Below are 13,875 nucleotides of genomic sequence, written 5' to 3'. Positions count from 1 at the left end.
ATGTCTATAATATTATAATGAATAACATATTGAGTAAATGCATTGATTTTCACATTAGTATAACAATATGACCATACAATTCTAGGAGACGGAAGATGAATATATATGTTGTTTGAGAGAACAAACCAAATGCATCTACCGTTGTCCTTCTACACTACTGGTGTTAAATTAACAGTGTGTTTGTGAAGTCATGATGATCTCTTTGCAGGCTGTCAGGCTGTGGAGTCACAGAGGAAGGCTGTGCTTCTCTGGTCTCAGTTCTCGGTTCAAACCCCTCACACCTGAGAGAGCTGGACCTGAGTAACAATGACCTGAAGGATTCAGGAGTGAAGCTGCTCTCTGATGGACTGGGAAATCCCCACTGTAAACTGGAGACTCTGAGGTCAGTATTGCTGTAGTTGGTCAACAAGTGATAACTGTTCACCAGATCCACATGTGTTTACCAGATACACTGTCCAAAAACACCATATGTGTTTGGACAGTAAAACTTACAGTTTTACATTTGGTGCTATGCTCCAGCATATATATATATATATATATATATATATATATATATATATATATATATATATATATATATATATATATATATATATATATATATATATATATATTATAATTGTATAATTTAGTCTTAATTATTTGAACAAATTAATTTAGTCATAAGTTTAGTGTTTTGTCCAATATTCTTTGCTTGCAGTGATTCCATCAAGCTTGTGATTCTACTAACTTGTTGAATTAATTTGCAGTTTGTCTCGGTTGTGTTTTGGATGTTTTTCCTGATAGAAACTGAATGGTGAATAATGTCCTGTCATTTTGGAGTCACTTCACTTGTATTGTCAGTAAGAATAGAAGATGTTTCTGAACACTTCTACATTCATGTGGATGCTACTATGATGATGAATAATCATGAATAAATTGTGAATTATGATGAATGAGAAAGTTACAGAGGCACAAATATACCCCCCCCCCCTGTTATTGGTAATGGTGAGAGGTTAGTATGTTTTGTTGTAGCCTCTGTTAATAGTAATGGTGGGAGGTTAGCATGTTTTGTTGTAGCCTCTGTTATTGGTAATGGTGAGAGGTTAGCATGTTTTGTTGTAGCCTCTGTTATTGGTAATGGTGAGAGGTTAGCATATTTTGTTGTAGCCTCTGTTGTTGGTAATGGTGAGAGGTTAGCATGTTTTGTTGTAGCCTCTGTTATTGGTAATGGTGAGAGGTTAGCATGCTTTGTTGTAGCCTCTGTAACGTTCTCACTCATTATTATTCATGATACTTTCATGATTTTTCTTAATCATAGCCTCATCAGGATTAATTTATTATTGTTTAGAAACATGTTATCTACTCTCTTAGACAGAAAAGTACTCCAGTCATCATCCACCATTTTATTATTGGGCAAAACACAACCAAAACAAAATGCAAATGCAACCAACGAGTTTACGACAAAAAACTAAATGTTTGACTATTTTAATACACTATGAGTGAATTGGTTCAGAATACTTAAGACTTCTTCAAATGGGGAGACTGGAAACATAAATTGTTTTCATTTGTAATAGTGAAACACATATGTCTTAAAATACCCTCAAATTAAATGTGACATTATAAACTGTCACATCATATGAAACATTTGACCTCAAATCCAAAATGTTGGAGAATAGAGACACATTTAAAATGTTAGCTTCACTGTCTAAATAGATATGGTGTGGACTGTATACTCAATACAATCTAAATCTGATACCTCACTGTCTAAATAGTGTAGCGACCCGCACAGACAGCTGTGTGTTATGTGTTAGGCTAGGAGGTGGTTGTGTTGTACTGATCAGTACCCGGTGTTCGCGGGGTCCGACATGTCAATCAACCTGCTATCTGCCAATCACGGGAATGCCTGGAATGTTCTGATGCCGGGCATCCTGGTGTTTGGCGGAGTGGCGTGGAGGGGGGTTGGGCAGGGGGGTGGAGCATTGGAAGTTAAGACCAGGTTCAGCCTTTGTTCTCTCTCTCTTACGTTTGGGCTTCCCAAGAGAAGGTCACGATTGGCTTGTGGGTTATCTGTCATCTTTTTGGCGTGTGCTACGGCCCAAACAGTAGCCTGTGTAAAGTTGGTTTAATAAACCGTCAATTCGCAAACTCAAGCCTCTGTCTGGACAATTGTTCATTTATGATCTAGTCAGGTCATTACATTGGTGTCAGAAGTAAAAACGTTGATACAAGTTAGCCAGCTAGCTAGCTGACTTATGTGGCTAGCTACCGTAGGTGAGAACGGGGATTGAAAATGCGTCGAGGGAATCCGAAAGTGAAGGTGGAGGTAGGGGACGATTATGGCCAAGGAGGTGCGTGTGAATGGACGTCGGGGGTTCTGGCTGAGGAGATCGCCAGGGCGTCGGAGCGCAGAGGCCGCTTGAGGGAGGACGTTAGAGCGATGGCGGCTGAAGCGGGCATGAGTGCTTCGTCGACTGTATTTCGCGCGGATTCTGGTGGGCGGCCCGAAGTGGCGACGTCGACGCGGCGTGACGAGGAATCTGGGGCTCAGGATGTAAACAAACATGGCGGCGCCCAGTTCCCGGCTGCGTCCGTATCTGTTAAGACCCCGAAGTATTCCGGTAAGGCGGATTGGGAAGCTTTTTATGCTCAGTTTGAACTGTTAGCTCATTTTAGGGGTGGTCGGATGAAGAAAGGGCACTGCAGTTGGCTTTATGCCTCACGGATGAAGCTCTGGTCTGTTTGATATTGATTAGCCCCGAGGACAGGCATGATTATGGTGCTTTAGTGGGAGCACTGAGGAGGCGCTATGGACAGTGTGTACAGCCCGGGCTACTGCGCTCCGAACTGAGTAATAGACGCAGGCAGCCTGGAGAGCCTCTACGGGTGCTAGCTAATGCCATTGAGAGCCTCTCTCGGTGGGCATATGCTCACATATGCTCACATGCCCCCCTCCGTGCAGAGCGAGCTAGCACGGGACCAGTTCATACAGACGCTCTATCCTACGGAGCTGCGCATACAGACCCAGCTGGCTCATCCTGAGTCATTGCAGACAGCCTTGGAGATGGCTTTGGAGAGGGAGCTGGTGTGGGCTGGGGCTTCAGCTGGGGCTTTGGTGGGGGTGCAGGGAGACACACCCTCTGTGCGAGCTGGGGGGCAGAGCAGCCCGGAGCCGGAAAAGCCTGCTTGGGTGGCCGAAATGACAAAACTCATTCGGGCTGTGTCGCTACAGGCGGCACGAAACACAAGCCCTGGTCCCAGGGTCTGCTGGGGTTGTGGTCAGCCAGGCCATCTGCGCCGAGATTGCCCAATGTACCCCAGAGCTCAGGGAAACGGCTCGGTCCGCATAGACCGGGTAGTGCGGACCCCTGGCTTTCTATCCCAACCACCATCATCTTCAGGAGGAGCCCACCGGCACAGACGGGGGAAGCAAGGCTCCACTTCCCCCAGAAGCAGACGAGGGCAAGCGGATGGAGCCTGTTGTTGTGGTGGGCCGGACCTGTGTTGGGGACTTTTGTCATGTCCCTGTCACTGTGGAGGGGGTGCCCTGCTCCGCCCTGGTGGACACTGGGTCCACAGTAACCTGGTGAGGCCAGATATTGTGCCAGGTTGGACTCAGTATGAGCCTACAACTGTGCAGCTCCGCACAGTCACAGGTGAGCTGGCACCCATGAAAGGGAAGGGAATAATGACTCTGACAGCAGGGGGCAGGACTGTGCGTCATCCTGTGTGGGTGGCGGCTGTGCAGGACCCTTGTATCCTGGGGTTGGACTTTCTTAGGAGCACAGGCTGCCAGTTAGACCTAAATAGGGGCACACTGAGCTTCCAGGGAGGGACGGAAGTCACCATGGCCCCCCCTAATGTCACATTCACTCAACCGAACAAACCCTTTACTCCAAAGGTTAAAGCAGCAGAGACTCATGGCTGCGCCCCCTCCCCCACAGCTGTGTGTGACTTTTCCCCAGTCCCCCTGTCACCTACGGCGGTGTGTTACATTCCCCCAGCTACCTCCATGACACAGCCCTCTGTGAGCCCGGGCCGCAACCCCCCAGCCCAGCTACCCCAGATGGGAGAGGAGAGGACACTGTCTGCAGTGAGGAAGATATGGGGGAGGAACTGTGTTGGTCTTGACCCCGAGCAGCAGGAACGGTTGTGGCAGTTGCTGTTTGAATTCAGAGACAGCTTTGCGTTGAGTGAGGAAGAGGTGGGTCAGACTCATCTGGTGCAGCATGAGATCGACACAGGTGACGCTCGACCCATCAAGATGCGTCCCCGCCGTATCCCGCTGGCACGCCAGGAGGCGGCAGACAAGGCTGTGTTGGAGATGCAGCGGGCAGACTTCATTGAGCCCTCAGACAGCCCCTGGTCGGCGCCAGTCGTCATAGTTCCGAAGAAGGGGGGCAAGCTGAGGTTCTGTGCGGACTACAGGCGGCTGAATGAGGTAACCAGGAAGGACTCATACCCCATACCACGTATCGATGAGTCGCTGGACCTGGTTAGGGGGTCCTCCTGGTTCTCCTAACTAGACCTCCGCAGTGGCTACTGGCAGGTGCCCCTCTCCCCAGAGGCCAGAGCCAAAACTGTGTTCTCCACTAACAGAGGACACTGGCAGTTCAAGGTCCTGTGCTTTGGCCTGTGCAACGCTCCAGCTACTTTTGAGCGTTTGATGGACAGGGTGCTGGATGGCATCCCCGACAGCAGTGTCTGGTATACCTCGATGACATCCTGGCCCATGGCAGCTCCTTCCAGTCAGCCCTGGGGCGCTACGGCGTGTGCTGGAGAGGGTGGCTGCCGCAGGTCTGAAGCTCCACCCGAGAAGTGCCACTTCATGAGGAGAGGTGTCCTTCTTGGGCCACTGAGTGGGGAAGGAGGGGATCAGCACCATGTAGGACAAGGTAGGGGCTGTCAGAGACTGGCCCACCCCCACCGACCAGCGTCAGCTGAAGAGCTTCCTGGGCCTGGCCTCGTACTACAGGAGGTTTGTACGGGGCTTCTCAAGCGTTGCTGCTCCACTGAACCGCCTGCTGCCGAAGGACAAGGCTTTCACTTGGACAGTGGAGTGTGAGGAGGCGTTCAACACCCTCAAACGTGCACTGATCGGGGCCCCCGTGCTCGCCCCCCCTGACCTCACCTTGCCCTTTATCCTGGACACAGACGCGAGCAATGTGGGCATGGGTGGGGTGCTGGCCCAGGTGGGGCCAGAGCGGGAGAGAGTGGTGGCGTACTTCAGCAAAACATTTGACAAACATGAGCGCCGCTACTGTGTCACCCGGCGGGAGCTCTTGGCTGTTGTGGCTTCCGTCAAACACTTCAAGTACTACCTGGGTTGTCTGCCCTTTACTGTAAGGACTGACCACTCTGCTCTCCAGTGGCTCATGTCTTTCAGAGAGCCAGAAGGGCAGGTGGCACGCTGGTTGGAGGAGCTTCAGCCGTATGACTTCACGGTGGTGCACAGGGCAGGGGCACGCCACTCCAACGCCGACGCCATGTCCCGTCGGCCCTGTACTGCAGACGGTTGCCGCCACTGTGAACGGAGAGAGGGACGGGAGAGAGCTGCGGGCAGAGGAGGGTGTCTGTGCCACAGTGTGTCGGGCGAGCGGGCCTGTCTGCTGCGAGCTGCAGACTGTCGACGTGGCTGAATGGCGGCAGCAGCAGGGACGGGACACAGACCTACAGCCAGTGCTACAGTGGGTAGAGGCGCAGGTGAGGCCACCAATGGAAGAGGTGACAGCGCTCTCACTCGCGACCAAAGGGTTGTGGTTGAAGTTTGAGAGACTGCGGCTGGCTGATGGCGTGCTACAGCGGGCATGGAAGGAGACAGCTACGGGAGAGGAGAGGTGGCAGGTGGTGGTCCCAAAAGCATTGCGGGAGGCTGTGCTCCAGAGTACTCATGGGGGGGTGGGGACTGGACACTTTGGGGTCACAAAAACACTGCGCCGTCTCCGTCAGGGCTTCTACTGGGGGCAGCTCAAGAGGGATGTGGAGGACTTTTGTCGCCGCTGTGACAACTGCACAGCGAGAAAGGGCCCCCCAGGCCGCTCTCATGCTCAGCTCCAACAGTTCCAAGTGGGGGCTCCCATGGAGAGGGTGGGAGTGGATGTAGTTGGGCCATTCCCCACCACAGACAGTGGAAACCGCTGGGTGCTCACGGCCATGGACTATTTCACAAAATGGCCCGAGGCCTATGCTCTGCCTGACCAGGAGGCAGAGACCATCGTCGACGCCCTGACAGCGGGGATGTTCAGCAGGTTTGGAGCTGCAGAGTCCATCCACAGCGACCAAGGCAGAAACTTTGAGTCCCGTGTGTTCGCCACCATGTGTGAGAGGCTGGGTATGCACAAGACCCGCACTACTCCTCTCCATCCTCAAAGTGATGGCCTTGTGGAGCGCTTCAACAAAACGCTTGGACAGCAGCTGGCCATCGTCTCTTCCAAACACCAGCGTGACTGGGACAAGCACCTGCCTATGGTCCTCATGGCATGCCGCTCCGCTGTCCAAGACTCCACCTCCTGCACGCCTGCCCTCCTCATGCTGGGGAGAGAGATCCGCACCCCTGCGGAGATGGCGTTTGGTCGGCCCCTGGATAGCCCTCATGTTCCTCCGGGGCCGGAGTATGCCCGGAGACTCCAGGACCGCCTGGAGACAGCAGGTGTGAGGCAGAAAAGGAACTATGACGTGCACACCCGGGGAAGGCACTTTGTGGCTGGGGAGCTGGTCTGGGTCTACAGCCCCCTAAGGAAAAAAGGCAGATGCCCCAAGTTGGACAGTCACTGGGTGGGACCCTGCAGTGTCCTGGAGAGGGTAGGGGAGGTTGTGTTTCCCGGGTGCAGCTTCCTCCCAGGGGGAGAAAGGTGGCACTGCACCGGGACAGGTTAGCCCCATACAGAGGGGCCTCTTTTCCCCAAACCCCAGGAACCCCTACAATTCCCCTCTCTGGCAATGACATTCTCCAGGCACCCACCCTCAGGTGCCGCAGACAAGGCTCCAGACAGCCCACTCCGCCTGTCTCCCCCCCTGTGTCACCGCGTGGTTCCCCAGAGCCACGGACTGTGTTACCCGTTCCCGCTTCCTTGTCCCACATATCCCTGCCTTCATCCCCTGGTTCCCAGAGGGGCACTCTGCGACCATCACGGCCACGCAGGCAAAGGAGACCTCCGGGTCGCTTCAGAAACTTTGTTTGTTCCCTCGGGGACGAGGGACTTTGTGGTGGGGGGGCTGTGTAGCGACCCGCACAGACAGCTGTGTGTTATGTGTTAGGCTAGGAGGTGGTTGTGTTGTACTGACCAGTACATTTACATTTACATTTAAGTCATTTAGCAGACGCTCTTATCCAGAGCGACTTACAAATTGGTGAATTCACCTTCTGACATCCAGTGGAACAGCCACTTTACAATAGTGCATCTAAATCATTAAGGGGGGTGGTGAGAAGGATTACTTATCCTAGGTATTCCTTGAAGAGGTGGGGTTTCAGGTGTCTCCGGAAGGTGGTGATTGACTCCGCTGTCCTGGCGTCGTGAGGGAGTTTGTTCCACCATTGGGGGCCAGAGCAGCGAACAGTTTTGACTGGGCTGAGCGGGAACTGTACTTCCTCAATGGTAGGGAGGCGAGCAGGCCAGAGGTGGATGAACGCAGTGCCCTTGCTTGGGTGTAGGGCCTGATCAGAGCCTGGAGGTACTGTGGTGCCGTTCCCCCTCACAGCTCCGTAGGCAAGCACCATGGTCTTGTAGCGGATGCGAGCTTCAACTGGAAGCCAGTGGAGAGAGCGGAGGAGCGGGGTGACGTGAGAGAACTTGGGAAGGTTGAACACCAGACGGGCTGCGGCGTTCTGGATGAGTTGTAGGGGTTTAATGGCACAGGCAGGGAGCCCAGCCAACAGCGAGTTGCAGTAATCCAGACGGGAGATGACAAGTGCCTGGATTAGGACCTGCGCCGCTTCCTGTGTGAGGCAGGGTCGTGCTCTGCGGATGTTGTAGAGCATGAACCTACAGGAACAGGCCACCGCCATGATGTTGGTTGAGAACGACAGGGTGTTGTCCAGGATCACGCCAAGGTTCTTAGCGCTCTGGGAGGAGGACACAATGGAGTTGTCAACCGTGATGGCGAGATCATGGAACGGGCAGTCCTTCCCCGGGAGGAAGAGCAGCTCCGTCTTGCCGAGGTTCAGCTTGAGGTGGTGATCCGTCATCCACACTGATATGTCTGCCAGACATGCAGAGATGCGATTCGCCACCTGGTCATCAGAAGGGGGAAAGGAGAAGATTAATTGTGTGTCGTCTGCATAGCAATGATAGGAGAGACCATGTGAGGTTATGACAGAGCCAAGTGACTTGGTGTATAGCGAGAATAGGAGAGGGCCTAGAACAGAGCCCTGGGGGACACCAGTGGTGAGAGCGCGTGGCGAGGAGACAGATTCTCGCCACGCCACCTGGTAGAGCGACCTGTCAGGTAGGACGCAATCCAAGCGTGGGCCGCGCCGGAGATGCCCAACTCGGAGAGGGTGGAGAGGAGGATCTGATGGTTAAAAGTATCGAAGGCAGCCGATAGGTCTAGAAGGATGAGAGCAGAGGAGAGAGAGTTAGCTTTAGCAGTGCGGAGCGCCTCCGTGATACAGAGAAGAGCAGTCTCAGTTGAATGACTAGTCTTGAAACTTGACTGATTTGGATCAAGAAGGTCATTCTGAGAGAGATAGCGGGAGAGCTGGCCAAGGACGGCACGTTCAAGAGTTTTGGAGAGAAAAGAAAGAAGGGATACTGGTCTGTAGTTGTTGACATCGGAGGGATCGAGTGTAGGTTTTTTCAGAAGGGGGTGCAACTCTCGCTCTCTTGAAGACGGAAGGGACGTAGCCAGCGGTCAGGGATGAGTTGATGAGCGAGGTGAGGTAAGGGAGAAGGTCTCCGGAAATGGTCTGGAGAAGAGAGGAGGGGATAGGGTCAAGCGGGCAGGTTGTTGGGCGGCCGGCCGTCACAAGAAGCGAGATTTCATCTGGAGAGAGAGGGGAGAAGAGGTCAGAGCACGGGGTAGGGCAGTGTGAGCAGAACCAGCGGTGTCGTTTGACTTAGCAAACGAGGATCGGATGTCGTCGACCTTCTTTTCAAAATGGTTGACGAAGTCATCTGCAGAGAGGGAGGAGGGGGGGGAGGGGGAGGAGGATTCAGGAGGGAGGAGAAGGTGGCAAAGAGCTTCCTAGGGTTAGAGGCAGATGCTTGGAATTTAAAGTGGTAGAAAGTGGCTTTAGCAGCAGAGACAGAGGAGGAAACTGTAGAGAGGAGGGAGTGAAAGGATGCCAGGTCCGCAGGGAGGCGAGTTTTCCTCCATTTCCGCTCGGCTGCCCGGAGCTCTGTTCTGTGAGCTCGCAATGAGTCATCGATCCACGGAGCGGGAGGGGAGGACCGAGCCGGCCTGGAGGATAGGGGACATAGAGAGTCAAAGGATGCAGAAAGGGAAGAGAGGAGGGTTGAGGAGGCAGAATCAGGAGAAAGGTTGGAGAAGGTATGAGCAGAGGGAAGAGGAGAGAGTAGCGGGGGAGAGAGAACGAAGGTTGGGACGGCGCGATACCATCCGAGTAGGGGCAGTGTGGGAAGTGTTGGATGAGAGCGAGAGGGAAAAGGATACAAGGTAGTGGTCGGAGACTTGGAGGGGAGTTGCAATGAGGTTAGTGGAAGAACAGCATCTAGTAAAGATGAGGTCGAGCGTATTGCCTGCCTTGTGAGTAGGGGGGAAGGTGAGAGGGTGAGGTCAAAAGAGGAGAGGAGTGGAAAGAAGGAGGCAGAGAGGAATGAGTCAAAGGTAGACGTGGGGAGGTTAAAGTCGCCCAGGACTGTGAGAGGTGAGCCGTCCTCAGGAAAGGAGCTTATCAAGGCATCAAGCTCATTGATGAACTCTCCGAGGGAACCTGGAGGGCGATAAATGATAAGGATGTTAAGCTTGAAAGGGCTGGTAACTGTGACAGCATGGAATTCAAAGGCGGCGATAGATAGATGGGTAAGGGAGAGAGAGAGAATGACCACTTGGGAGAGATGAGGATCCCGGTGCCACCACCCCGCTGACCAGAAGCTCTCGGGGTGTGCGAGAACACGTGGGCGGACGAAGAGAGCAGTAGGAGTAGCAATGTTATCTGTGGTGATCCATGTTTCCGTCAGTGCCAGGAAGTCGAGGACTGGAGGGAGGCATAGGCTGAGATGAACTCTGCCTTGTTGGCCGCAGATCGGCAGTTCCAGAGGCTACCGGAGACCAGGAACTCCACGTGGGTCGTGCGCGCTGGGACCACCAGATTAGGGTGGCCGCGGCCACGTGGTGTGGAGCGTTTGTATGGTCTGTGCAGAGAGGAGAGAACAGGGATAGATAGACACATAGTTGACAGGCTACAGAAGAGGCTACGCTAATGCAAAGGAGATTGGAATGACAAGTGGACTACACGTCTCGAATGTTCAGAAAGTTAAGCTTACGTACGTAGTACGTAGTACCCGGTGTTCGCGGGGTCCGACATGTCAATCAACCTGCTATCTGCCAATCACGGGAATGCCTGGAATGTTCTGATGCCGGGCATCCTGGTGGTTGGCGGAGTGGCGTGGAGGGGGGTTGGGCAGGGGGGTGGAACATTGGAAGTTAAGACCAGGTTCAGCCTTTGTTCTCTCTCTCTTACGTCTGGGCTTCCCAAGAGAAGGTCACGATTGGCTTGTGGGTTATCTGTCATCTTTTTGGCGTGTGCTACGGTCCAAACAGTATCCTGTGTAAAGTTGGTTTAATAAACCGTCAATTCGCAAACTCAAGCCTCTGTCTGGACAATTGTTCATTTATGATCTAGTCAGGTCATTACAATAGATATGGTGTGGACTGTATACTCAATACAATCTAAATCTGATTCCTCACTGTCTGTCTTCTGACTGATACTGCTTTATAAAACTGGTCTGGTCAGTCTACTATAATATTTGTACTATACATGTTTCTATCTGCAGGCAATACTTTGATCATTTGTCATTTTGTATGATGATACACTATTTTACGAATAGATATGGAAGGTTTCAGGACACTGATAAATCTGAATATGTTGAAAAAATATACTGCCACTATTTTCACCACCAAAGAATAGCAGTGTGATTTTAATATGATTTGACTCTTTGCAGGCTGTCAGGCTGTCTAGTCACAGAGGAAGGCTGTGCTTCTCTGGTCTCAGCTCTGAGGTCAAACCCCTCACACCTGAGAGAGCTGGATCTGAGTAACAATGACCTGAAGGATTCAGGAGTGAAGCTGCTCTCTGCTGGACTGGGGAATCCCCACTGTAAACTGGAGACTCTGAGGTCAGTATTTCTGTAGTTGGTCAACAAGTGATAACTGTTCACCAGATCCACATGTGTTTACCAGACACACATAGTCCACACCATAAGTGTTTGGACAGTGAAGCTTACAGTTTTAAATTTGGAGCTATTCTCCAGGATTTTGGATTTGAGATATAATGTTTCATATTAGGTGACAGTACAGAATGTCACCTTTTATTTGAGGATAAAGGTGGGAGGTTAGCATGTTTTGTTGTAGTCTCTGTTATTGGTAATGGTGAGAGGTTAGCATGTTTTGTTGTAGCTTCTGTTATTGGTAATGGTGAGAGGTTAGCATGTTTTGTTGTAGCCTCTGTTATTGGTAATGGTGAGAGGTTAGCATGTTTTGTTGTAGCCTCTGTTATTTGTCATGGTGAGAGGTTAGCATGTTTTGTTGTAGTCTCTGTTATTGGTAATGGTGAGAGATTAGCATGTTTTGTTGTGTTAATTAATAATATATGAGAAATGAGATCAAGTTGAGACTCTGGACAAGGCGGATAAAGTATAATAAAAGACCGTTTATTCAATGCGTAATGATGTCTGGCGAAGCGTGCGCACGGCTCCTTCGTCCAGCTCTTATGGAACTTTCAGAAAAAGAGAGCGCGAAACATGATATGCAGTCCCTTAAATACATTGAAATGACGTAGGTAGATTCTGGTAGTCCTGGTTTCTGGTAGGTTGCTTGTAGGTGATAGACAGTCCCCTCCAGCCTGGTGTCCGTATCCCGTTGGTTCTTGACAGAGTTCTTTGTCTTTGGAGCCCATCCCAAAGCAGGTCGGGTGTTTTAGGGATTCCAATATATATGTGCAGTGACGCTAATGTGTTATCTCAATCAGCCACTCAAACAGGGTTGTACCAGTGCGATTAGTATCTACGCAAGGAACAGGGGGAGGGTAGGGTTATGACACAGTGTGGAAGCCACAATTGCATGGTTAGGCCACAGGCAGACAACAGTCAGTGAATGCATTATTTCATGCGTTTAATATGTTTCTAACAAATCCCCCTCTTCACGTCTTAATAGACGTGACAAAAACTAAAGTAAGAAAAATATAACAGGGAAATTGTAGTCCCCCTCTTCACGTCTCCTAAGAGACCTGAAAACTACTCATATGTGCATGTGTCAAACTCCACCTGAGGATCCTCCTGTAGTAGGAGGGGAAACATCAGTGCAGGGTCATTATTAGGTGCAATAGCAGAGGTAATAACTCGAGAAAGCAGAGAGCGTGCACATGGGATGCAACAACAGCCACAGAGGGTTAATATAGCAGCAAACACAGAGATAGAGACCAGAATAGAAGAGACCAGGACCTTATATTTACCAAATGCATCCATCCAGGAGTCCCACATGACAGTATCAACCCCAGAGTGGGATTTCATTTTACCATTAAGGGTACGCAGGCCTTCTAATGCCACAGTGAGGCTGCCATCAGAGGCTGTGTTATTGGGGATAAATGTGCAACATTGCTCCCCAAACATAAAACATACCCCACCCTTCTCAGCCAGCAACATATCATAAGGGAGGTAAGGGAGGTGGCAGCCATAAGGGAGGTGGCAGCCAGTTGACCATGTACGGCCTCAAAACCCTGTTGAGTCCAGTTACCTAATTTTTGAACATTGAAATGTATATAGTTAATGCGGTCCACATTTTTATTAATAGTGCACCACAAGCAGAGAGATGATTCAAAACCTGCTGCGACCTGGTCCACCAGCTTGTACTCATCAGGGACCCCCCTAGGAACACCTATAGCATCAATATACGTGGGATCCCTGACAGTCAGGGCTGCTGCCCGCTTGGTTCTGGTAGGCATAAACTGTGGGTCCACAGCCTGTATCCGGGTCACCAAATCACCCACACCTATAGGGTAAACAGAGATAGGCAGCAGAAGTGTTACAAGCGCACAAGTACCCGGAGTATCACTGGGAATTCTGTCAAAAACCCGAGTTCCCCCACACCACCACCAGATGTCAGCCCTGACCACTGGCTTAAAACCACCAACTAATACGATAGTATTTGCACACCAACCCTCAGGGAGTAACCCCAACTGTAGTATACCCCTGTCAAGTTAATACAGGAGAATTCGGCCCTGGCAACATCAGAGGAAAATTGTGGTGCCCTGACCGTAGCGGAGACAACAGGGTAAACTGCATCCCAGAAGGAGCAATTACCAGTCGGATTGTCTTTGTCCATAAGGGGCATTAAACATCCGACCTCGACAGTGGCCGGGACAATGCGGAGCAATGGTCTGGCGCTCATGCAAACTACGCAACTAGTGGGGGTTGTATTGGCTGCTTGTTCGGTCAATAATAACCAATTGTTAGAAAAACCTGAGACACCTGTAGCAACCTGAATGTTCTCATCCGGGGTAGGGTTAGTGTCCACTAAAGCAGCAGAACCCCACCCATCCTTGTCCCGGGCTAGGTTATGTGGCTTTGCCATATCGTCACACACCGTCACAAAAGTAGGCTGTGGTTGTGGCGTAAAGCAGATATGCAGTGTGAAATGGACTTCAGCCCTGCTGGTATCTAATATGGGGCCAACGTAAAAACCTGACAACCCATAGTGGTCTCAGGTCGTACAATCAGC

The 13,875-nt window shown here is 51.2% G+C and overlaps 1 protein-coding gene across 2 annotated transcripts in view; it reads left to right on the top strand.

Annotated features, from left to right (window-relative positions):
- LOC135533609 (NLR family CARD domain-containing protein 3-like) overlaps window positions 1-13,875 on the top strand; it is a 54,676-nt gene that overhangs the window by 23,452 nt on the left and 17,349 nt on the right. For both annotated transcript variants that reach the window (XM_064960899.1, XM_064960898.1), the window contains 2 exons: window positions 209-382; window positions 11,103-11,276. In XM_064960899.1, coding sequence (XP_064816971.1) covers window positions 209-382; window positions 11,103-11,276 — 348 coding nt within the window. The remainder of the gene's footprint in view (window positions 1-208; window positions 383-11,102; window positions 11,277-13,875) is intronic.

Source organism: Oncorhynchus masou, unplaced genomic scaffold (assembly GCF_036934945.1).
Source record: "Oncorhynchus masou masou isolate Uvic2021 unplaced genomic scaffold, UVic_Omas_1.1 unplaced_scaffold_2506, whole genome shotgun sequence".
In the NCBI taxonomy this organism is placed as follows: Eukaryota; Metazoa; Chordata; class Actinopteri; order Salmoniformes; family Salmonidae; genus Oncorhynchus; species Oncorhynchus masou.
This window is presented reverse-complemented; position numbering and strand designations above follow the sequence as displayed.